At 42.8% G+C, this 23,643-nt stretch overlaps 1 protein-coding gene across 4 annotated transcripts in view; it reads left to right on the top strand.

The window, feature by feature from the left end:
• ULK4 (unc-51 like kinase 4) overlaps positions 1–23,643 on the top strand; it is a 496,024-nt gene that overhangs the window by 309,736 nt on the left and 162,645 nt on the right. For all 4 annotated transcript variants that reach the window (XR_010662955.1, XM_065933097.1, XM_065933095.1 and 1 more), the window contains one exon: positions 15,345–15,511. Coding sequence is in view for 3 of the 4 variants with exons in the window: in XM_065933097.1 (XP_065789169.1) it covers positions 15,345–15,511 (167 nt within the window). In the remaining variant the exon portion in view is untranslated. The remainder of the gene's footprint in view (positions 1–15,344; positions 15,512–23,643) is intronic.

The raw sequence follows: 23,643 nt of genomic DNA, 5'->3' as shown, positions 1-23,643 counted from the left end.
CTCCTTACAGTCATAGCAGTGTAATTAGAGAACACAGTTTGATTAAAAGTAAGAGATAGGGACTTCTCTGGTGGTCCAGTGGCTAAGACTCAGCATTTCCAATGCAGGCAGCCCCGGTTCAATCCCTGGTCAGGGAACTAGATGCCACATGTTGCAACTAAGAGATATCACATGCTGATAAATAAATAATTTTTTTAAAAAGTAAGAGATAATCATAGAGGGGATGAGGGGGAGGGACTTGTGTGCCTGTGAGGTGGGGGTGGGGAAAGACAGCCGCATTTCATCACTGCATGGCAGGAAGTCATTGGATAGTGTCTAAAATGAAAAAAATGCAAGTGTGTTATTTAGTAAGACAGAGATAAATAATAAAATGATAAGTAAAAACAAAGCTAGTTGCCTCTGGGGAGAGAAGGATGACCTGGGAGTACAAGGAGACTCTGATAAAAATAAAAATAAGTGCAAATTGAAAGAAAGGGAAGCAGGACAGTGATAATGCATGGAGTCAAGAAAAGATGTTTTTGAACATCAAAAATCAGAGATGAAATTGCCAACATTCATTGGTTCATAGAAAAAGCAAGAGAGTTCCAGAAAAACATCTGCTTCTGCTTTATTGACTATGCTAAAGCCTTTGACTCTATGGGTCACAATAAACTGTGGAAAATGCTGAAAGAGATGGGAATACCAGACCACCTGACCTGCCCCCTGAGAAATCTGTATGCAGGTCAAGAAGCAACAGTTAGAACCGGACATGGAACAACAGACTGGTTCCCAATTGGGAGAGGAGTATGTCAAGGCTGTATATTGTCACCCTGTTTATTTGACTCATATGCAGAGTACATGATGTGAAGTACCAGGCTGGATGAAGCACAAACTGGAATCTAGATTGCTGGGAGAAATATCAATAGCCTCATATACGCAGATGACGCCATCCTTATGGCAGAAAGTAAAGAAGAACTAAAGAGCTTCTTGATGAAAGGGAAAGAAGAGAGTGAAAAAGTTGGCTTGAAGCTCAACATTCAAAAAATGAAGATCATGGCATCTGGTCCTGTCAGTTCAGTTCAGTTCAGTTCAGTTGAGTCGCTCAGTCATGTCCTACTCTTTGCAAACCCATGAACCGCAGCACAACGGGCCTCCCTATCCATCACCAACTCTTGAGTCTACCCAAACTCATGTCCATTGAGTCAGTGATGCCATCCAACCATCTCATCCTCTATCGTCCCCTTCTCCTCCTGTCCTCAATCTTTCCCAGCATCAAGGTCTTTTCAAATGAGTCAGCTCTTTGCATCAGGTGGCCAAAGTATTGGAGTTTCATCTTTAACATCAGTCCTTCCAGTGAACACCCAGGACTGATTTCCTTTAGGGTGGACTGGTTGGATCTCCTTGCAGTCCAAGGGACTCTCAAGAGTATTCTCCAACACCACAGTTCAGTAGCATCAATTCTTCGGCACTCAACATTCTTTATAGTCCAACTCTCACATCCATACATGACCACTGCAAAAACCATAGCCTTGACTAAATGGACCTTTGTTGACAAAATAATGTCTCTGCTTTTTAATATGCTGTCTAGGTTGGTCATAACTTTCCTCCCAAGGAGTTAAGTGTCTTTTAATTTCATGGCTGCAGTCACCATTTGCAGTGATTTTGGAGCCCAAAAAATAAAGTCAGCCACTGTTTCCACTAGTTCCCCATCTATTTCCCATGAAGTGATGGGACTGGATGCCATGGTCTTAGTTTTCTGAATGTTGAGCTTTAAGCCAACTTTTTCACTCTCCTCTTTCACTTTCATCAAGAGGCTCTTTAGTTCTTCTTGACTTTCTGCCATAAGGATGGTGTCATCTGGATATCTGAGGTTATTGATATTTCTCCTGGTCCTGTCACTTCATGGCAAATAGATGGGGAAACAGTGGAAACAGTGACAGACTTTATTTTCTGTCTCCAAAATAACTGCAGATGATGAGAGCAGTCATGAAATGAAAAGACACTTGCTCCTTGAAAGGTAAGCTATGACAAACCTATAGAGCATATTAAAAAGCAGAGACCTTACTTTGCAGACAAAGATCCGTCCAGTCAAAAGTACGGTTTTTCCAGTAGTCATGTATGGATGTGAGAATTGGACCTCAAAGAAAGCTGAGCATGGAAGAATTGATGCTTTTGGAGTGTGATGTTGGAGAAGATTCTTGAGAGTCTCTTGGATTGCAAGGAGGTCAAACAGTCAATCCTAAAGCAAATCAGCCCTGAATAGTCATTGGAAGGACTGATGCTGAAGCGCCAATACTTTGGCCACCTGATGTGAAGAACTGACTCACTGGAAAAGACCCTGATGCTGGGAAAGATTGAAGGCGGGAGGAGAAGGGGATGACAGAGGACGAGATAGTTGGATGGCATCACCAACTCGATGGACATGAGTTTGAGCAAGCTCCGGGAGTTGGTGATGGACAGGGAAGCCTGGCGTGCTGCAGTCTGGGGTCACAAAGAGTTAAACACAACTGAGCAACTCAACTGAGTAATGTGAAGGTTGACAATTGCAAGACTTGTAATGTATCCCACTAAAAGACTTAAAAAAAAAAGTCCCAGTCACTGTGTTGGTTAGGACTCTTAACAGAGTATCAGAAACAACTCAAACTAGCCACAGGAAGAGTGAGGGCTGCAGATGCAAGGGTGAGTGATGGAGCTCAAGGCAGAATCATTCCTGGGCCCCAGAAACAGCTGGAACCAGGGGCCCACAGGTGGCACTGGAAGCCGTTCTCCTCCCAGTTTCTCTTTTCTGCCCATCATTTTCCTTTCCTTTCTTGCTGTGGCCCTGCATCCTTGGTCCTTGAGATGATCCATCACCACTGCTATTCTCCTGTTTGAGATGTTAAAGTGTGTTCTTCTGAAAGATGAAGCTCTCTGCTTCCTTGCCTGACTCTGGAACTCCAAGGGGAGAAAACAGTGCCAGGATGCAGTCACTTTGTGCAAAGTGCACAGTGACCAAACTTCTCAGTTTCTCCTTCTTGGGATTAACTGTATTATGGAATTTTATTTTAAAAATGAGACACTGTCTATGTATTCTATTTAATAGAACAGGTTAGCACCTTGTATAATGTGGGAAGATGCCTCTGGTAGATTCTTCAGTGAGAAAAAGCAAGCTATAAAATCTACTCCATGCATGTATGTATGTGTGTGTTTATGTATATTCACATCCTAGAAAGACTCTATAACAGGCTCTTAAGGAACGTGAGTTTTGAGGAAATGGAATGTTTGGGAAGTTTTAATCGTCTATGTCATACATTTTATATACAAATACATGTAGTTGTATTATTTGAATATTTACAGAGTATAAGAAAAACAAGAAAAATGTTAATTTGTCCATAATGAGTATATATTGCTTTTAAAATAACAAAACCAGTGGCAGAAACCTGTGCCACTTTGGATTGCCCGTAGGATAAAATCTAGGGTCTTCTGCCTTGGGAATCTGACTACAGCTTCTTTCTCACAGGCCTTATATTCTAGCTTCATATAATCACTTGACTACGGCATGTTCAAATCCCAACTGGAAATCTTTCTTGTGGCTAAAACTAGTGAAATCCTCCTCCTCCCTCCTGCCTGTCCAAACCCTCCTGTCTTTCCCGAGGTCACTTTCAGGCCCTCCTTCCGTATAAATGCTTGCCGCATCGTTCCATGGATCCTGATCTCTAACTGGTAGCAACAAGCTGGTGTTTTATTCTGTCCTGTGTTTTGCATGTGATTATCTTTTTTCCCCTGTTATAAAGTTAAATTGATTTGGACATACTGTAGATCAAATAATATTTTCCGAAGATAACAATTATGAACTTGAAATCTTGGCATAAAATTAGTAGCTTCAAAACTGTTAGTAATATTTTCCAGAAACAGCATGATAAAATAATTCTACTATGTAGAAATACAAAAGTCTAGGACTAGCTGAAAACTCGGAAATCACATGTGGATGTCTTTTTTCTTTTTTAGTTTTTCCTCTCACTCTCTGGCACTATGAAATTTATATCACAAGTGCTCCAAGTATTGCAAATCACCCAGGGTTTGAGTGACTGATAGATGTCACTCTTACCAGCTCAGAGATGGATGGCAGGGGAAGGAGTCTTCTGGGCCCTCAAGAGTCCATCTCTGGCTTGGGGTCCTGCTCATAAAAGCCCCTCCATAATTCTGCAAATGCTGCATTGTTATTGGAGCCGAATTAGACAAAGCTCTCAGGCTTTGCAGGAGGACCTTAGACCTCCGCCCTTCTCCCTGCTTCTCCATCCCACTCTTTTCCAGGGCTTTCCTGGGTCTTGCACCTGAATGATCTATTGTTCTTTTCCCGTTAATTTCCTGATAAAACTTGGAAACTTTCTGTGCCTCTGAGTTAATAAAAGTTAGTATTAGTCATAAATGACTTTGTATCATAAGTTTCAGGTATGAAATTAGCATCCACTTCTATATATTCTCACATTCCAAAATTGTTCCAGGTGTACTTACTTAAATTAACCCTAATCTCCTTTAGCTATCTCTGAGTAATCAAAATTCATGTGTCTTCAGTGCATAAATTCCCTAAGTGTGTTAAACTTCTCCTTTCACTGGTTTTTATAATTGAGTTCGTTTGCCCAAAACTTTTTCCTCTCAAGTATGCAACTAGACCCTCATTTTTGGCCACACAGAAAAATAGAGTTACCTGTTGCTGAAATTCAGGGTCACTGTTTAAATCAGAAAAGTGCATTGTAGCCCATGAGACAGGTGGCCAGAATAAATCAGAAGCTTGGAACAGTTCAGTGCAGTCTCGTTTACTGTGGAACTAAGTGATTCTATTGCTAATCACGGGAGAATCCAGGGGTAACTGTGGACTCAGGGGAACTGGAGTGGGTTCTGTTTTTCAGATAGACTCATATATAGAGTTTTCATAGGAAAGTAGTTGGGAATGAATGCCCTGAATACAGAGTCCCTTCAGGTTTTCAGAAGGAAAAATGTCGTTTAAAAATTAGTGTCCATCATGTTTGAGAGGTCCCAGCCTGTGAGGTACTTTGCATTTCAGGTTCAGTGAGGTAGTAGTTTCAGAGCACAGGATTATGAATTGGCTAGGCCTCCTCATCAAGCAAGATGTATTCACTGTCCTTCTCCTGACTGGGGAAAGCCAGACTCTCAGGGGCCCTCAGTGTTTGGGAGTGATGGGTGTGGGGTGGGGGCTTAAGGTGAGAGTGGACTCCAAAGGTGAAAGTGGACCCCAAAGCTCCAGGGCAGAGGAGTCAGAATTGAGAGGGCCAACGCAGGAGAAGGATGAAGGCCGGGACTAGGCGTTGGACTGGCCTTAGGCACAGTGTGGACACCCAGGGCCTCTTAGGAAGCCCCTCTGCCAGCCTGTGCAGGCACGTTGGACAGAGATTCACAGGCTGGAATAACAGAGGCAAAGGCCAACTCTGAGATGACTCAGCCATTCTTAACCTCAGATAAGTTCGGACATATTTTCCTCTGGGGCCATTTCTGTGTGTGGGTGGCAGCTCTTTCACTTTGGCCTAGGACCTGCCATTCACAGACATCTCTGTTTATCCTACATTGTGTTCAGAACGACATCACCACTTTCACCCTCAACGTTTAAAAGAAGACTTTTAATTCAGCTGACATGGTGTGACTCTGGTGGTTTTGGTGGTTAAGCATTGGTCAACTTGGGAAAAACGAAACCATTTCCCCACATTGAATTGCACAGATGTTTTTATACTCCTCTTCCAGATTGTCTGTTCAGGTTGACTCTGATGGACCCTAGTGGAAATAACCACATGTTTGTTTGAGGTAAACGTGGGATTATCTTCAAGGAAGCCTCTATCTGGGGAGGTTTCCCTTGGGTTTAGAGTGTTGTTTTCAAACCATTAATGATAGAAAGGAAAAATACTTTCAAAAGCTTGGAATTTCAAAGTGTAGTCTCACATTTGTTCTCTGCTCCGACAGATTTTGAGAAAGTAATAGTATAATAAGGACAAAATGACCTTGGCTAGAGTGACCAAAGTTGGAAGCAGCTCATGCATGTCAACATTTCTGGAACATTAAACACTTGGAAATAACTTATGGGGATAGCTTCTTTAGAGATATACTTATAGTTCAGTTCAGTTGCTCAGTTGTGTCCAACTCTATGACTCCATGGACTGCAGCATGCCAGGCTTCCCTGTCCATTACCAACTCCCAGAGCTTGCTCAGACTCATGTCCATCGAGTCGGTGATGCCATCCAACTATCTCATCCTCTGTCATCCCCTTCTCCTCCCACCTTCAATCTTTCCCAGCATCAGAGTCTTTTCCAGTGAGTCAGTTCTTCGCATTAGGTGGCCAAAATATTGGCGCTTCAACTTCAGCATCAGTCCATCCAATGAATATTCAGGACTGATTTCCTTTAGGATTGACTGTTTGATCTCGTTGCAGTCCAAGGGACTCTCAAGAGTCTTCTTCCAATACCACACTCCAAAATCATCAATTCTTCGGCACTCAGCTTTCTTTATAGTCCAACTCTCACATACATACGTGACTGCTGGACAAACCATAGCTTTGACTAGATGGACCTTTGTTGGCAAAGTAATGTCTCTGTTTTTTAATATGCTGTGTAGGTTGGTCATACCTTTTCTTCTAAGGAGCAATTGTCTTTTAATTTCATGGGTGCAGTCACCATCTGCAGCGATTTTGGAGCCTAGGAAAATAAAGTCTGTCACTATTTCCATTGTTTCCCCATCTATTTGCCATGAAGTGATGGGACCAGATGCTTTAATGCAGAATAATTCTTGGATTTTTTTTTTCGAAGAATTGGTTATGATCCATGTAAAGTAGTTATTGCATTCTTTAACTTAATTTTTATTTCTTTCAGAGATGTTGGGATGGAATATTAAGATGTCACCTGGCCAGAGAACTGGGAAATGATAGAACGCTATCCTGAGTGTCTTTGTATAGGATCTCTAAGGGAGATGACAGGCAGGCAAGGCACTGAAACGCTGCTCTTAGCCCCACCTCCCCTACGAGGTCCACTTGCTGCTCAAGAAATAGAACTGACTGCAAGAAACAGAGTTGACTGTGGCTTTCCCTGAATATTTGCCTCTGTGTTGAAACTTCACTCTTGGATCTTAACCACTTCATGAAGGAGTGCCTTCTCTTCTTTGCACGGGAATGGAAGTCATCTAGCCTGAGGGGCATGGCAGGGGATACAGCAAGGGGCTGTCCATTTGCCCCAGGAGGTCTGAAGCAGAGCTGACCTAAGCCACAGGTGGTGGTGGTTCTTGTTAAGTTGTAGGTCATGTTCGACTCTTTGCAACCCCATGGACTGCAGCACACCAGGCTTCCCTGTCCTGTCTCCCAGAGTTTGCTCAGACTCATGTCCATTGAGTCAGTGATGCCATCCAACCATCTCATCCTCTGCTGCCCCTTTCTCCTCTTGCCCTGTCTTTTCCAGCATCAGGGTCTTTTCCAGTGAGTCAGTTCTTTGCACCAGTTGGCCAGAGTACTGAAACTTCAGCTTCAGCATCAGTCCTTCCAATGAATTTTCAGGGTTGATTTCTTTTAGGATTGACTGGTTTGATCTGCTTGCAGTCCAAGGGACTCTCAAGAGTCTTTTCCAGCACCATAATTGGAAAGCATCAATTCATTGGCTCTCAGCCTTCTTTATGGTCCAACTCTCACATCCTTATATGACTCCTGGAAAAATCATAGCTTTGACTGTATGGACCTTTGTCAGCAAAGTGATGTCTCTCCTTTTTAATATGTTGTCTGGGTTTCTCTTGAGTGTATCTCTGTCTGGAGTCTGAGTGAAAAGGAGAGGAAACCCCCTCCTAAGACAACTACAAAAGGCATGGCTAGGCCACTCCCAGGGGCTCTGGCCTCTGCCTCCACTGTATTGTCCTCAGCCTTCTTGGGGCAGAGGGAAGTAGACGAGAGTCATACCCATGTGCCTGCCGATGGTGGTCCCCACCTCACTCTGGAGAACATAACCCTGGTAGTGTCCTGGGACTTCCTTCCATCTTTTTGGAGGTAGGGGGTCTTTCTCTTGACTGGGGAGGAGGAAAGTGGAGACTTAGGGAATGTCACCTTCCTTTCCTTCCCTTCACCACCTCCTTAGATGTATTCCTTCACTTGAGGAAAGCGTGTCCTGTGTGAGGTCGTTCACAGCGCTCTGCCCGTATTAACAGTCTTATCTTTGGGTCCCGTGGGTCAGGCGAGGGGACTCGGGGGCTCCCTCCTCGGCCTCTGCAGTGGTTGTGCAAATGCCAGTCTACACTCCCCTTCCTTCCCAGAAACTATTTCCTAATTCCCTCTGTGGGGAAATTCCGGATAGCATGGAAGCAAATATGTCAAAACCTATCTGGTATGTGGAAAGATGTAACACGGAAGGTTTGGCAACTTGAAGTCTGACGTCAGGGCATAGGACCCTACACACTTTACCAACGAGTCATCAGGGACCTGGAAACTTTTCTCAGGCTTTGAATTGTGTCAACTCTATACCCTTGACACCGTTTTTCTCATTGATTCTACTCATTCACTGTTATGTTATGATTATTGTGGCATTATGTTATCGTGATTCTTTTTCTGTTATGTTGGCACCTTTGCCTCCGTTTCTCCTATAAATCCCTTTCCTGTCTGGGGTCTACTCGCCCTTCAGTCCTAGACTCTGGGCCCTGTGTGTCCTTGGGAACTTTCCCACCCTCTCCAGTCATCTTCCACCTCTGTTTTCCAGTCTGACTGCTACTCGGCTTCTATGCCTTCATTTCCAACTATCTTTGGACTCTGGCATCTGGACGTTATCTCAAAACTCAGTATATCTTGAAAACTAACTTATTACTCCTAGAAAACTTGGGTTGCTCACTGCTTCCAGTGAGAGTCTGGTTTTTCTCTTTCCGGGGCTTTTTCGCCACACCTCACTGCTGCCACAGAGTCACAAATCACACTTATTAAGTGATGTTTCTGCCTCCTTCTTGTTCCCCACCCCACCAACACTTGGTCATGGCCAAGTTGCAAAGGCCTCCTCTTTGACTCTCTGGTCTCAGTTCCCCACTGGCTGCTCCCAGAGGCTCCGTGGTATTTATAAAAGTCCATGGACCTCAAGAGTTATAATATATGCAGGTCCAAATCACTTGGGGACTTCGGCTTACTTCGTGACCTTGAACTGATTACTTAAATGCCATGAGGTTTTGTTTTCCCTTATACAAAGTGGAGATAACAGCAACTGGATAATGAGCTCTCCTGGAGCTGTTACAGAATATATATGAAATATGACATGTAAAAAGCCAAGTAAAGCTCCAGTGCCAGGCAGAAAGCAGGTGTTCAGTAAATACTGCTCTCATCCCAGTGGAGACCACACCCCCGGCTTCACTTAACTTCCTCCACCCCGCCCAGTCTATCCCAATCAATTTTATGTTTAGCTGTTTTAACCTAGAGCCTGTTACACAGAGTGAAGCAGGTTAGAAAGAGAAAAATACATATTATGTGTTACTGCACATATATGTCTGCTTTGTCACTCAGTTGTGTCTGACCCTTTGCAACCTAGTGGTCTGTAGCCCTTCAGATTCCTCTGTCCATGGGGATTCTCCAGGCAAGAATATTAGGGTGGGTTGCCAGGCCCTCCTCCAGGGGATCTTCCCAACCCAGCGATTGCACGCAAGTCTCCTGCATTACAGGTGGCTTCTTTGCCACCTGAGCCGCCAGGGAGGGAAGCCCATGCACATATATGGATCTAGAAAAGTGGTATTGATGAACCTATTTGTGGGGTAGGAATAGAAACACAGATGTGGAGAATGGACTTGTGGACGTAGCAGGGGAAAGAGAGGGTGGGTGAATTAAGAGAGTAGCTTTGATGTATATATCCACCACCATGTGTAAAACAGACAGCTCGTGGGAAGCTGCTGTGTAGCACGGGAGCTCAGGCCAGTGCTCTGTGAGGACCTGGAAGGGTGGGATGAGGGTGGGTGGAAGGGAGGCTTAAGACAGAAGGGCTACATGTATGCTTAAAGCTGATGAGCATTGTTGGACAGCAGAGACCAATACAGGCAATTATCCTCCAATTAAAAATAGATTTTAAAAAAGTTCAGGTATGGTTTATATACAGTGAAACAAACAGATCTTATAGTTATACCTTATATATTATATATATATATATCATATATGTGCATTTCTATAACCAGCACCTCATTAAAGTACAGAACGCTTCTGTCCTTAGAAAGTTCTGTCCTGCCCCTCCCTCAGAAGCAACTGCTATTCTCTTTCCAATCAATATAGATGAGTTTTTCTTTAAACATGTTCTTACAGCTGAGTTCATACATCTCATTTGTTTCTGGTGTCTGTCTCTTGGCCTTGTTTGTTTTTTGAGATTCAGCCGTGTTGTTGTGGGATTCAATGGTTCATTCCTTCTTATTGCTGAGAGGTACTCCATTGTATGAATGCATATCTCTTTGTTCATCTGTTCTCCTGTTGGTGGACACCTGGGCTATTTCCAACGTGGGGCTATTTTGACTACAGGTCTAATGAGTCTTTTTGTGAATATATGTTTTCATTTTACTTGGATAAACCCCTAAGAGTAGAATTGCTAGATAATATGGTAAAAATATATATATATATATTTAAAAAAAAAACTATTGACTGTTTTCCATCAGCCATGCCTGTGAGTTCTGGTCACTCTGCATCTGCACTACCATTTGGTGTTGTCAGGTTTATTTTATTTTATTTTTTTCATTCTAATTATTTCTGTTTGTGTGGTGTTATTTCATTGTGGCTTTCATTTTCCTTTTACTGATGGCTAACAGTGTTGAACACTTTTCATGTGCTTTTTGACATTTTCTTCTGTAAACTAAATGTTCAAAGCTATTACCCATTTTAGAAATTGGATATTTCAATTTATTATTGAGTTTAGGAATTATATGTTCTGGATATAAGTTATTAGATATGTAATTTATACATTTTTCTCCTAGTCTTTGACTTGTCTTTTTCTTAACGCTAGTGGTAAAGAACCCCCCCTCCCAATTCAGAAGACAGAAAATGCAGGTTTCATCCCTGGGTTGGGAAGATCCCCTGGAGGAGGGCTTGGCAACCCACTCCAGTATTCTTGTGTAGAGAATCTCATGGACAGAGGACCATGGTGGGCTAAGGTCCATAGCATTGCAAAGAGTTGGGCACAACTGAAGCAACTTAGCATGCATTTCTTAATGGTGTCTCTTAATTTGCAAAAGTTTTAATTTTTGGTGCAGTGTAATTTATCCACTTTCAAATGATGAGGACTTTTTGAGTCCTGAAAAATCTTGCCTACCTCTTAGTTGTGAAGATCTTCTCTTACATTTTCTTCTAGAACTTTTGTAATTTTAGCTTTTATGTTTAGATTTGAGGTTTGCCTGAAGTTAATTTTTTAATATTATGTGAGGTAGTGGTCAGGCACCTTTTTTTCTCTCAAACAGCTAATCAGTTTTTCTATTCTCTTTCATTGAAAATAATTTCATTTTTCTAAAGAATTCCTTTGTTGAAAATCATTTGGCCTCATAGATGAGGGTCCATTTCTGGAATCTGAAATTGGAAATATCTGCATGAGCTCATTGTTTTTTCCCCTGTCTAAAAGGTGTATACTTACCTCTGTCCACTTAATCAGTGGCCCAGTAGCAATGAGTTTTTCTTGTGCTCAGATCATGGTCTCTGAATACCCTTCTCGTTAAAAGAAACCAGGACTCCTTGGAGAAGGAGCTAATGCCCAGTCTTAGGCAGTAATTCATAAGGTGAAATTGGGACATATTATCTTAGCGGAAGGTAGGATACTTTAAAGGGCCCTCTCTCAGTGACCAAAGATGGAACAAGTTGAGCATAAAAGAATAATGATTGAAATCAATTAATATTCATAAGATACGTTATTTAAAAATCTATTACATTCACAATGATGCTCCATAGTTAAGTGATTAGTAACTTCAATAATCTCTAACCAGTTTGGTCACATTTAGGACCTCCAGACACCCCAAAATCACTTTTGGAAACAGGCAGATGACAACAAAGAAACATTTATCAACCATCTACCTTGCCCTTCCTTTACAAACCACATTTTATGATATCCAAATCAGTTGACAAAGGTTCTTTACAGGAGAAAACCAGCTCAAAAAATACAGAAGGACTGATAGAATTTGAAAATTCTGTATTGCCATGTCTAATGAAATAATGGGACTGGACATTGGACATTAGTAGATAATGTTTGATGGGGAAATTTATACTGGATGAGTTGGGCTAACTATCCCTGAACCCATAGGTCAATTTAACGTCATTAAGGGTGGAACAGACAGACAGTATATCCCTCCAGATAGAATGCTACAGGGAATACAGAGTGCCCAGCTCCAAGTATTATTGCCAAAATAATCAAACCTGAAGTAAATCTAGTCTCTGGGTCTAATTACCAGTTTACAGGAAATGCACGGTTATAGGAGCAGCACTGCAAGAACATCTATAGGAAAAATATCCTCATTTCTCCAACAAATAAATGGCATGAAAAATTGAAGGTGGGGAAAGGACTGTTAGAGGTTGAAGGAGACTTAAGACAATGGCAAACTGTTGATAATTACTGAAGAGGGTGATACGGATTCATTTTTCTAAAATTCCTCATGGCTTTCTTCGTTTTCATAATAGTTTAAACAAGAAAAATGTGTGTTTTCATCTTCAGTGAAAGTTCTGTGAAGAGCACTGACAGATAGGCCTCTTACATCACGTTAATGGGGTTTGCTGGCATTGTCACGGTTGTGAAGAAATATTTAGGTCATATTTCATGTCTAATCTCATATGGGCACCTTCCACGACAGGCGGTGACTTCTGTGTTTATAGTCAGAGCTTGGTGTTTGCTGTCTTTTTTCCTTCACACAACAAGCTGGAGAGTCCAGCCCAGTAGGGATTCGACTGCATGCACTGTTTGCACTCCTTCCTTGCAGACTGAATGAAACTCAGGAAGAGCACAGTTGTTCCTCATCTGTTTAGTCTGAGTCACGCAGCACGCTGCTGGGTATCCAGCGGTCAGTGCCTCCTTCTGACGGGCTGTGTCCTCCTCTGCTGTTCACGTAGCTGGGTCCCCTGCTCCTCCGACCATCAGCAAGCTGTGTCACAGAGTGATCGTGAGCTCCACAAAGGAAGACACCTTCTCCGGCAGCATGTGTCTACCAAATCCGACTCTCTTAAAAGACCTTTGTATTTTGTATTTTGAGTACTCCTGATTAACAAACAGTGGTGTGATCATTTCAGGTGAACAGTGAAGGGACTCAGCCATACATACACATGTATCTGTTCTCCCCCAAACCCCGCTCCCATCCAGGCTGCCACAGAACATGGGGCAGAGCTCCCTGCGCTACACTGTAGGTCCTCCTTGGTTATCCATTTTAAATACAGGAGCATGTACATGTCCATCCCAAACTCCCAGACTATCCCTTCCCCCCAGTCTTTCCCCCTGGCAACCTCTTTTTAAAGCCCTTCTGCTCTACCTGCAGCTCACAAACACCAAGAGCTGATTCACAGCATGCCCTTGAGGGATGCCTTGTAACTCACAGGAGAATGCCTGCCAGTGTGATGCACATGTCTTACCAGTTGCTGTTCTTTACCATATGTTGTTGATGACTTGTGCTATCAAACCTTGTCTTTCAATAGAGAAATTTTGCTATTAATTCATTAGCAGATTCCTTTCCCTTCAAATATATTTATTTTCAACTTCGTGACTGTGCCAATTTTCAGCACAGGGAGTGCAACCTTGATTGATGCCCTGTAATTTTGGTTTCTCTCTGCCTTTAGTGACAGAATTAATTGCTTTGTAGTCTAATTACTTTGCACTTGTCTAGGAAAACCAGATTGGTTTACTGGAAATGACAATATGCAGTGTTTGGGAAAGATAGCAGAGCTTGGATGGCTGTGCTTGGCAGTTTCCATCTAGTTGATCATCTGAGAACTAGGGACAAATGGATTGCAAGTCCAATAAATAAATGGATTACAGGTCCAGCTTATAACACATGTCATATTTCCTTACCCTGTTTTTTCCCCAGTTTGCTTGTGTAGAATAGTTACATTGGAAGATTCACTTTTCCTAGAACATTCAGACGATGATGATCTCTTCAGACTGAAGGACCCCCTCACCATTTCGATTTATGACATTTCATGTTGTCTTTTCATCACTTTTGCATCTGAATCATTTGGAGAATTCAAAGTGGAATTTTACATAACAAAAACAACACAAAACATCAGCTTAAATGTATTTGTTGTAACAAGTACATCAAACTAAAAGTTGAAGACCAACCACACTGTAAATATGAGGTTTGCAGAAACAAAGTGATTGAATCTGGCAATTTCTCAATTTCACTGTACTTGAAATCATTATGTTACATTTCATAATTTTGAGAATGCATGTGAAAAAAAGCACTTCATTGCTTTATCTTCTTGAGGTGACCCAGTTACTTGTCAATCCTGATAGATCCTTGGATTTGTTGCAGGAAGGGGGACCCCTTCCAGGGCCCCAAACTGGGCTCTTGTCTAACATTTGGAAGTGAATTGTCTGAGGAGACATATGTGCTGACAGAGCAAGAGATTTTATTGGGAAAGGGCACCCGGGTGGAGAGCAGGAGGGTAAGGGAACCCAGGAGAACAGCTCTGTCTCATGGCTTGCAGTCTCGGGTTTTATGGAGATGGGATTAGTTTCGGGTGGTCTTCAGCCAATCATTCTGACTCAGAGTCCTTCCTGGTGGTGCACGCCTTGTTCAGCCAAGATGATGCCAGAGAGAAGGATTCTCGGAGGTGGTCGGACAGGTGGTGTCTCCTTTTGACCTTTCCCGAACTCTTCTGGTTGGTGGTGGCTTATTAGTTCCCTGTTCCTTACCAGGACCTCCTGTCCTAAAACAACTCATGCAGATGGTTCCTATGGTGTCTGGCCAGGGTGGGCGGTTTCAATCAGCGTGCTTCCCCTAACAGATTCACTTGTGGTCTCTGGGCCATCCCATGAAGAACTGTGCCTTTAAACAGAACCTGGGGACAGGGTGTTCACACCCAACACATTTTCTTCCAGTGTCAGCAACTCTTCTGTCCCTGTGAAACCTGTTCATGTAGGATGGTGTTTTTCAAAGTGTAATTTGGGGAACCCTCCCATCAGAATCACCTGGGGTGCCTTTTAGCAAGTATATACCTGGGCCTCAACCCCGGGCTCCTAGGCAGTCTCTCTGGGAGTGAGGGGTGGGGACCTGCATTTTCAAAACCTTTCCCAAGTGTGTCTAGTACAGATATAGTTGAAGGACTGTTCAGAGTTTATGGAATGTAGAATACATGTGCCTGTTCTGTTGGCTTCTTGTGACACGTTATTCTTATGTTTTATGATGACAGTTTTGCCCTTCTCCTATTTTACCCTCAGGACTGGTCCGTCATGTCTGTAACCTGTTCACTGAGACTGCCACACTGTGTTTGGATGTGGACAACAAAAACAACAACGAGACTGCAGCCGCCCTGCTGTTCTCCCTGTTGGACATTCTGCATGGCATGCTGACCTACACTTCCGGAGTCGTGCGGCTGGCTCTGCAGGTAGAGGACCCCTCCTCCCGCCTTTCCAGCAACCCTACACCATGCCCCATATTCTCATCATTCTCTTTTCTCTCATCTTCCTCTAATGTGTCTTTTGGTTTTTGAAAAAGAGCATATGATTTGATAGTCATCTTTGGGTGACCAGTGTCATACAACTAATCTGAATATGAAAAGAAAGCAGGAGGGGTCAAAGACAAGACTTAGTCAGCACTCATTAGGGAACTGCCAGCAACTCAAGAGATCATTTGCATTCTGGGGGTGGCCATGCACTATGCAGTCTTTGCTATCTGGAGATGGTGCTCCCACCACTTCCCCCAGTATGAGTTAGCTAGTGAGGAGTAGTGGATTGAGTTATCAGGCATGAACACACATGCACATACATGTAATGTGAATATATATGCATAGATACACACACACGTGTGTATGCATATACCTCGCACTTGCTTTCCCTTATGGCCAATAATGTGAAATTGCAAGATGCTTTTGAGAACTTAGAGGTGTGTATTTAGTGGCCATGGAAGAAGTCAGGTTGCCCCAGACTGTAACCTGGCATTGTGGTCTGAGACAGGAAGGGCATATGAGTTCATCAAGTACTTTCTGGGCCAAGTGTTAACTCTCACCACATGCCTGTCTCCTTTCATGTTTTCTCTAACCAACTGAGTGAGCTGATCCTTAGATCACATGATAGCACACAGCCAACAGGAATTCACTGTTATATTTGGAGCCCCAGCTAAGTCGCAAGTGCTGTGTATCACTGGTAGAATACTGGCCTGGATAGATGCAGAAGCTAAGGTTGGAAGCAGACCGTTCTGATACCTTGCCGAGAGTCGTGGTAGCAAGAGCCAAGAATGAGTCCCTCAACCCTGGTTTAGTCTGTCTTATTCATCATCATGATAAATGACATCTCTTATCCACAGTGAAGCTGGTGAAGTATTTGGCTTGTTGCGTGTTGCTTAATAAATAATTCCAAGAGCCCCTCAGCAAAGATGATAGGTAGTCAATAAGTTTTAACCCAAACTTGTAAAGCCAGTAGATGAAATTGGCCTTTGAACTACCTGCTTGTTTTTATTTGCTCATCTGTAAATGAACAGTAAAGCTTGGCTAAGTACTCATGGAATCCTGAATTATGGATTCTCTTAGATTTCCCTCTTTTTTCTAATAAGTATCTCATCAGAGAGCATCATTTCTTGTTTTAATTTCCACAGTGGTAGCTTTATGTAATTCTTTAAGGTGTAGATGTCTCTCAGAAGATACTTTGGTGGTATCAATCTGTAAGAGATTGTGTGTTGTGGAGAAAAAGGATCAGACGTTTAAAAATTTTTTTTTAAATTCTAGAACAATAGAAATTGCTTATTTCAAGTCATTAGGTAGATATTAAAGGGTGTTTAAAACTCCTTAATGCAAATTATTTTCTAATTTTCTTTTTTCAATTTGCTAGTGTACCAATACATCACTGTTTCTTCTTTCTTTCTTTTTTTTTTTTTTAAGCACCAGTCTATGTTTTACTGCTGTCATTGTTCTAAATCTTTCCCTGTAATATCTGCCACATATTGCTTTTGACCTTGACGACCGACTTTGATCTCCATGATACCTGGTATCAGTCTGAAAGTGGTACACTCTTTGAGATTGAATTAGGGAAAGAATTGGGTAAAGAAATGGAGTGGGCATCAAAGACAAACACATCCTCCTCCAATACTGAGCGGTAGGTTCTTTCGAAGCATAAGTCACCTCTTCCGTCTGTAAACATGCTCCACACTTGGGATTCTTCTGCATTCAAAACCCGTTTCTACTCTTAACACTAACCTCTTAAAACTAGAACTTGACTGTTGCCAGTGTCTAAAATGATAATACTGTTTAGATTTTGAGGCACCTGTCTCTTTTTCGGGGAGGAGGAGGATATGACACAGGCATGTGTATCAGGGAGGTGAGGAGTTGGGGAGGGAGGGAGGAAGCTGTCAGAATGTCTCTTAGGAGCCCAGACTCTGCCCCCAACTTGCCTTGAGGAGTACTGTGCCAAAGATACAGAAGCAGACACAAATATGTGTGCCCAGCTCACTGGGGTAGGGGAGCCCCGTGGACTTTGCAGGTGGGAATACCTTGGATTCAGATCCCAGCCACAACTCTTTTTTTACCTGTGAGGTGCTGGGCATGTTATTTCACCTGTCTGAGTGTCAGTTTCCTCATCTGTAAAGCAGACATGATGCCAACTACTCAGCAAGGGACTTAAATGAGAGAATACAAGATAAGTAAATATAAAGGATATATTTATTGCCAGGAAAAATATCAATAACCTCAGATACGCAGATGACACCACCCTTATGGCAGAAAGCGAAGAAGAACTAAAGAGACTCTTAATGAAAGTGAAAGAAGAGAGTAAAAATGTTGTCTTAAAACTCAACATTCAAAAAGCTAAGATCATGGCATCCAGTCCCCTCACTTCATGGCAAATAGACAGGGAAACAATGGTAACAGTGAGACTTTATTTTCTTGGGCTCCAAAATCACTGCAGATGGTGACTGCAGCCATGAAATTAAAAGACAATTGCTCCTTGCAAGAAAAGCTATGACTAACCTAGACAGCATATTGAAAAGCAGAGATGTTACTTTGTCAACAAAGATCTGTGTAGTCAAAGCTATGGTTTTTCCAATAGTCATGTATGGATGTGAAAATTGGACTATAAAGAAAGCTGAGTGCCGAAGAATTGATGCTTTTGAACTGTGGTGTTGGAGAAGACTCTTGAGAGTCCCTTGGACTGCAAGGAGATTCAACCAGTCCATCCTAAAGGAGATCAGTCCTGAATATTCATTGGAAGGACTGATGTTGAAGCTGAAACTCCAATACTTTGGCCACCTCATGTGAAGAACTGACTCATTGGAAAAGACCCTGATGCTGGGAAAGACTGAACGCAGGAGGAGAAGGGGACAACAGAGGATGAGATGGTTGGACGGCATCACCACCTCAATGGACATGAGTTTGAGCAGACTCCGGGAGTTGGTGACAGACGGGGAAGCCTGGTGTGCTGCAGACCATGGGGTCACAGAGTCGGACATGACTGAGCGGCTGAACTCAGCTGAGAGTACATATACTTGGCCCAGGGAAAGTAAGCCATGATTGGTCACTGTGTTATTAATAGAAATAAAAGGGAAGGCAGTCATCTCCCCTTCCTGTTTACAGAGGGTTCCTTGGGGCAGTGATGTTCTCATGTCTGTGTCCCTGCACTAGGGAAGGCACTCAGTTTGTCTTTATGGAGTAAACCAGCTCCTAGCAGGCTTATGAGGTATTAATGTATGGTTTTATTTCACATTTGTGAGTCTCGCCCAGGGCTTGGCCCCTGTGATCTTGGCAGAGGGATCAAGAGAGGAAGGTTGTTGAGTGTCGGGGAGCTTCATTTTAGTAAGACCATCAGCATGCAGATAGTGGAGCAAATCATCACCTTGAACCGCATCCAGGGTCCTGCAGAGTGAACGGCAGGGCAGGGTGCTCACAAGTTTGGGGGTAAAGGAAGGAAAATAATCAGTATCAAAATCCAGGTCACCCGACTTCCCAGTCTGGCCCTTGTCTGTCATTTCTGGAATAACGGGAGAAGCTTCACGCATTACTCGAGAGGAGGGTGGTTAAACTGCTTTCCATTAGTAGATGTGTCAGTGTTGCCCAAAGACTGAAATGTGGCCCCCAGGTCCTCCTTCATCTCACACTCATGTGAAGGCTGTTGGGATTTCAGTATCTCTCTCTCTTTAAGAAAGTCATTTTTATTTATTTTTGTCCATTCTGTGCAGCTTGTGGAATCTTAGTTTCCAGACCAGGAATCAAATCCGTGCCCTCTGCATTGGAAGCATGGCGTCTTAACCACTGGTTCACCAGGGAAGTCCCTGTATTTCACTATCTCTTGAGGTTACCGGTTCGACTCCTCCATGGCTTTCTCCCTGTGATTTTCCCCATGAGCTCGCCCCTGTCTGGCTGTTGTTCAGTCACTAAGTCGTGTCCAACTCTTTGCAACCACATGAACTGCAGCATGCCAGGTTTCTCTGTCCTTCACTATCTCCTGGAGTTTGCTCAAACTCATGTCCATTGAGTCAGTGATGCCATCCAACCATCTCATCCTCTGTCACCCCCTTCTCCTGTCCTCAATCTTTCCCAGCATCAGGGTCTTTTCCAGTGAGTCAGCTCTTTGTATTAGGTGGCCAAAGTGTTGGAGCTTCAGCATCAGTCCTTCCAATGAATATTTAGGGTTGATTTCCTTTAGGATTAACTAGTTTGATATCTTTGCTGTCCAAGGGATTCTCAAGAGTCTTCTCCAGCACCACAATTCAAAAGCTTCATTTCTTCAGTGCTCTGCCTTCTTTATGGTTCAACTCTCACATTTGCGCACGACTACTGGAAAAACCCATTGCTTTGACTATATGAATTTTTGTTGGCAAAGTGATGTCTCTCCTTTTTAATATGCTGTCTAGGTTTGTCATAGCTTTTCTTCCAAGGACCAAGCATCTTTTAATTCTGTGGCTGCAGTCACTGTCTGTGGTGATTTTGGAAACTCAAGAGATTTGTCACTGCTTCTACTTTTCCCCCATTTATTTGTCAAGAAATGATGGGACTGGATGACATGATCTCAGCTTTGTTAGAGTTGAGTTTTAAATCAGCTTTTCACTCTCCTCTTTCACCCTCATCAAGAGGCTCTTTAGTTCTTCTTTGCTTTCTGCCATTAGAGTGATATCATCTGCATATCTGAGGTTGTTAATATTTTTCCCAGCATTCTTGACTCCAGCTTAGGATTCCTTCAGCCTGACATTTTGCATGATGTATTCTGCATGAACGTTAAATAAGCAGAGTGACTATATTATACAACCTTGATGTACTTCTTTCCCAATTTTGAACCAGTCCATTTTTCCATGTCCAGCTCTAATTGTTACTTCTTGTCCTGCATACACTTGTGTCCTGGAGATAGGTAAGGTGGTCTGGTAAATTCCCACCTCTTTAAGAATTTTCCACAGATTGTTGTGAGCCACCCAGTCGAAGGCTTTAGTATAGTCAGTGAACCAGAGGTAGATGTCTGTTTTTAAAATTCCCTTGCCTTTTCTTCTTTGGAGAAATGTCTGTTTAGTTCTCTGGCCCATTTTTTTATTGGGTCATTTATTTTTCTGGAATTGTATATTTTTGAGTTTTTCTGTGATCTATCGTATGTTGACAGTTTGGTCTCTGGTTCCTCTTCCTTTTCTAAATCCAACTGGTACATCTGGGAGTCTTGGTTCACATACTGTTGAAGCCTAGCTTGGAGAATTTTGAGCATTACTTTGCTAGCATGTTAGATGAGTGCAATTGTGTGGTAGTTTGAACATTCTTTGGCATTGCACTTCTTTGGGATTAAAATGAAAACTGACCTTTTCCAGTCCTGTGGCCACTGTTGAGTTTTCCAAATTTGCTGGCATATTGAGTGTAGTAGCACTTTCACAGCATCATCTTTTAGGATTTGAAATAGCTCAGCTGAAATTCTGTCACCTCGACTAGCTTTGTTCACAGTTATGCTTCCTAAGGCTCACTTGACTTCACGTTCCAGAATGTCTGGCTCTAGGTGAATGACCACCCCATCATGGTTATCCGGGTCATTAAAACCTTTTTTGTACAGTTCTTTGTATTCTTGCCACCTCTTCTGTCTCATGGTTGAATGCAAGTGAGATTCGTCTGTTGTAGCCCATCGTCCTCAGCATGTCTCTCCCTCCCTTTGAAGACGGATTATATCTCTTTATCTCATCACAAGATCGTTTTCTTGGCAAGACTGTCCAGGCCTGGAATGATCAGCCCCAGGGTGGTTTTCCAGCCTCGTATGCCATGCCTTTGTGCTCCCTGTTCCTGCACCAAACAGTCACCTTGGCATTTTCTATGGGGCGCCTGCACCTTATCACTCCAGGCCTTTCCTCCCCAGATGCCAGCTCCTGAAGCACCTGCTGTGCATGTCCTTCCCTGTAGACCTCACCCCACCATCCAACAATGAAGTCCTATCACCTTTCCCCAGTCCCACCTCAGCTTTATTTCCATGTCCACTGTAGCAGTTTCCACATTCTGCCTTTAGTGCAATGGAAAGCTTACCATTGTTTTTTTTTTTTAATTATAGTTAATTTACAATATTGTGTTAATTTCTGCTGTATAGCAGTGTCTCTGTTATATACATCCCTTTACTTTACAGTTTTTCACTAGATACTGAATATAGTTCCCTGTGCTACACACTAGGACCTTGTTGTTTATCCATTCTGTATGTCATAGTTTGCATCTGCTGATCCCATACTCCCAATCCATAACCACTCCCATCCTCTACCATGGCAACCGCCAGTCTGTTCTCTGGGTCCGTGATTCTGTTTCTGTTTCATAGATACGTTCATCTGTGTTGTAGTTTAGATTTCAAATATAAATGATATCATGTGGTATTTATCTTTCTTTTTGTGAGTTACTTCACTCAATATGATAATCTCTAGATCTATTTGTGTTGCTGCAAATGGCCATTTTTATGGCTGAGTATGGCAGAAAGTGAAGAGGAACTAAAAAGCCTCTTGTTGAAAGTGAAAGAGGAGAGTGAAAAAGTTGGCTTAAAACTCAGCATTCAGAAAACTAAGATCATGGCATCTGGTGCCATCACTTCATGGGAAATAGATGGGGAAACAGTGGAAACAGTGTCAGACTTTATTTTTTGGACTCCAAAATCACTGCAGATGGTGATTGCAGCCATGAAATTAAAAGATGCTTACTCCTTGGAAGGAAAGTTATGACCAGCCTAGATAGCATATTAAAAAGCAGAGATGTTACTTTGTCAATGAAGGTCCATCTAGTCAAGGCTATGATTTTTCCAGTAGTCATGTATGGATGTGAGAGTTGGACTGTGAAGAAAGCTGAGAGCTGAAAAATCAATGCTTTTGAACTGTGGTGTTGGAGGACACTCTTTAGAGAGTCCCTTGGACTGCAAGGAGATCCAGCCAGTTCACCCTAAACGAGATCAGTTCTGGGTGTTCATTGGAAGGACTGATGTTGAAGCTGTAATGCCAATACTTTGGCCGCCTCATGCGAAGAGTTGGCTCATTGGACAAGACCCTGATGCTGGGAGGGATTAGGGGCAGGAGGAGAAGGGGATGACAGAGGATGAAATGGCTGGATGGCATCACCGACTCGATGGACATGAGTTTGAATAACCTCTGGGAGTTGGTGATGGACAGGGAGGTCTAGCGTGCTGTGATTCATGGAGTTGCAAAGAGTCGGACACGACTGAGCAGCTGAACTGAACTCAGTATTCCATTGTATATATGTACCACATCTTCTTTAACCATTCATCTGTTGCTGGTCACTTAGATTGCTTCCATGTCGTGGCTGTTGTAAACAGTGCTGCTGTGAACATAGGGATGCATGTATCTATTATTTTGTCTGGGTATATGTCAAGGAGTAGGATTGCTGGATCATGTGGCAACTCTAGTTTTAGTTTTCTGAAGAACCTCCGTACTGTTTACCATGATAAAGCCTGCCATTCTTTTAAGGAAATTGTGAGGCTCTACAGCCTGGGACTGAGTTGTATCATCTGTGCACGGCAAGCATGTGAGTGACGGTGTTTGGGAAGCACACTGAGGATTGACTTGAATTGGTCTGGCCACACCACTGCTGGTTATACTTGAATTAAGCCTACTTAGGACATCAGACAGCAATTGCCTGAAGAACTGACTGTCCCTTATTCTCTACAAGACACCTTGTTGTGGCTCAGATGTTCAGTTGTGTCTGACTCTTTGCAACACCATGGACTGTAACCCAGCAAGCTCCTCTGTCCCTGAAATTCTCCAGGCAAGAACACTGGAGTGGGTTGCCATTTTCTCTTCCAGGGGATCTTCCTGACCCAGGAGTCGAACCCGTGTCTCTTACATCTCCTGCATTGGCAGGTGGGTTCTTACCTGCCCCCTGTGTGCTAGACTCATGTAGTAATGTTAGATGTAATAGGTTTATATCCTCCCTGGCCTTTTTTAATGCCAAGAAGTTAGCTGAATCCCTTCATCTCATTTAAGGTAATGCTATTAATGTATTCCCATTTAGTAATACATATGGCTCACAAGTTGTCATTCCCACATTTTGCATGTTTACAGCCTAGAGATCTCATCTGAGATCTATTC

This window comes from Muntiacus reevesi, chromosome 4 (assembly GCF_963930625.1).
Source record: "Muntiacus reevesi chromosome 4, mMunRee1.1, whole genome shotgun sequence".
NCBI classification, from domain to species: Eukaryota; Metazoa; Chordata; class Mammalia; order Artiodactyla; family Cervidae; genus Muntiacus; species Muntiacus reevesi.
This window is presented reverse-complemented; position numbering and strand designations above follow the sequence as displayed.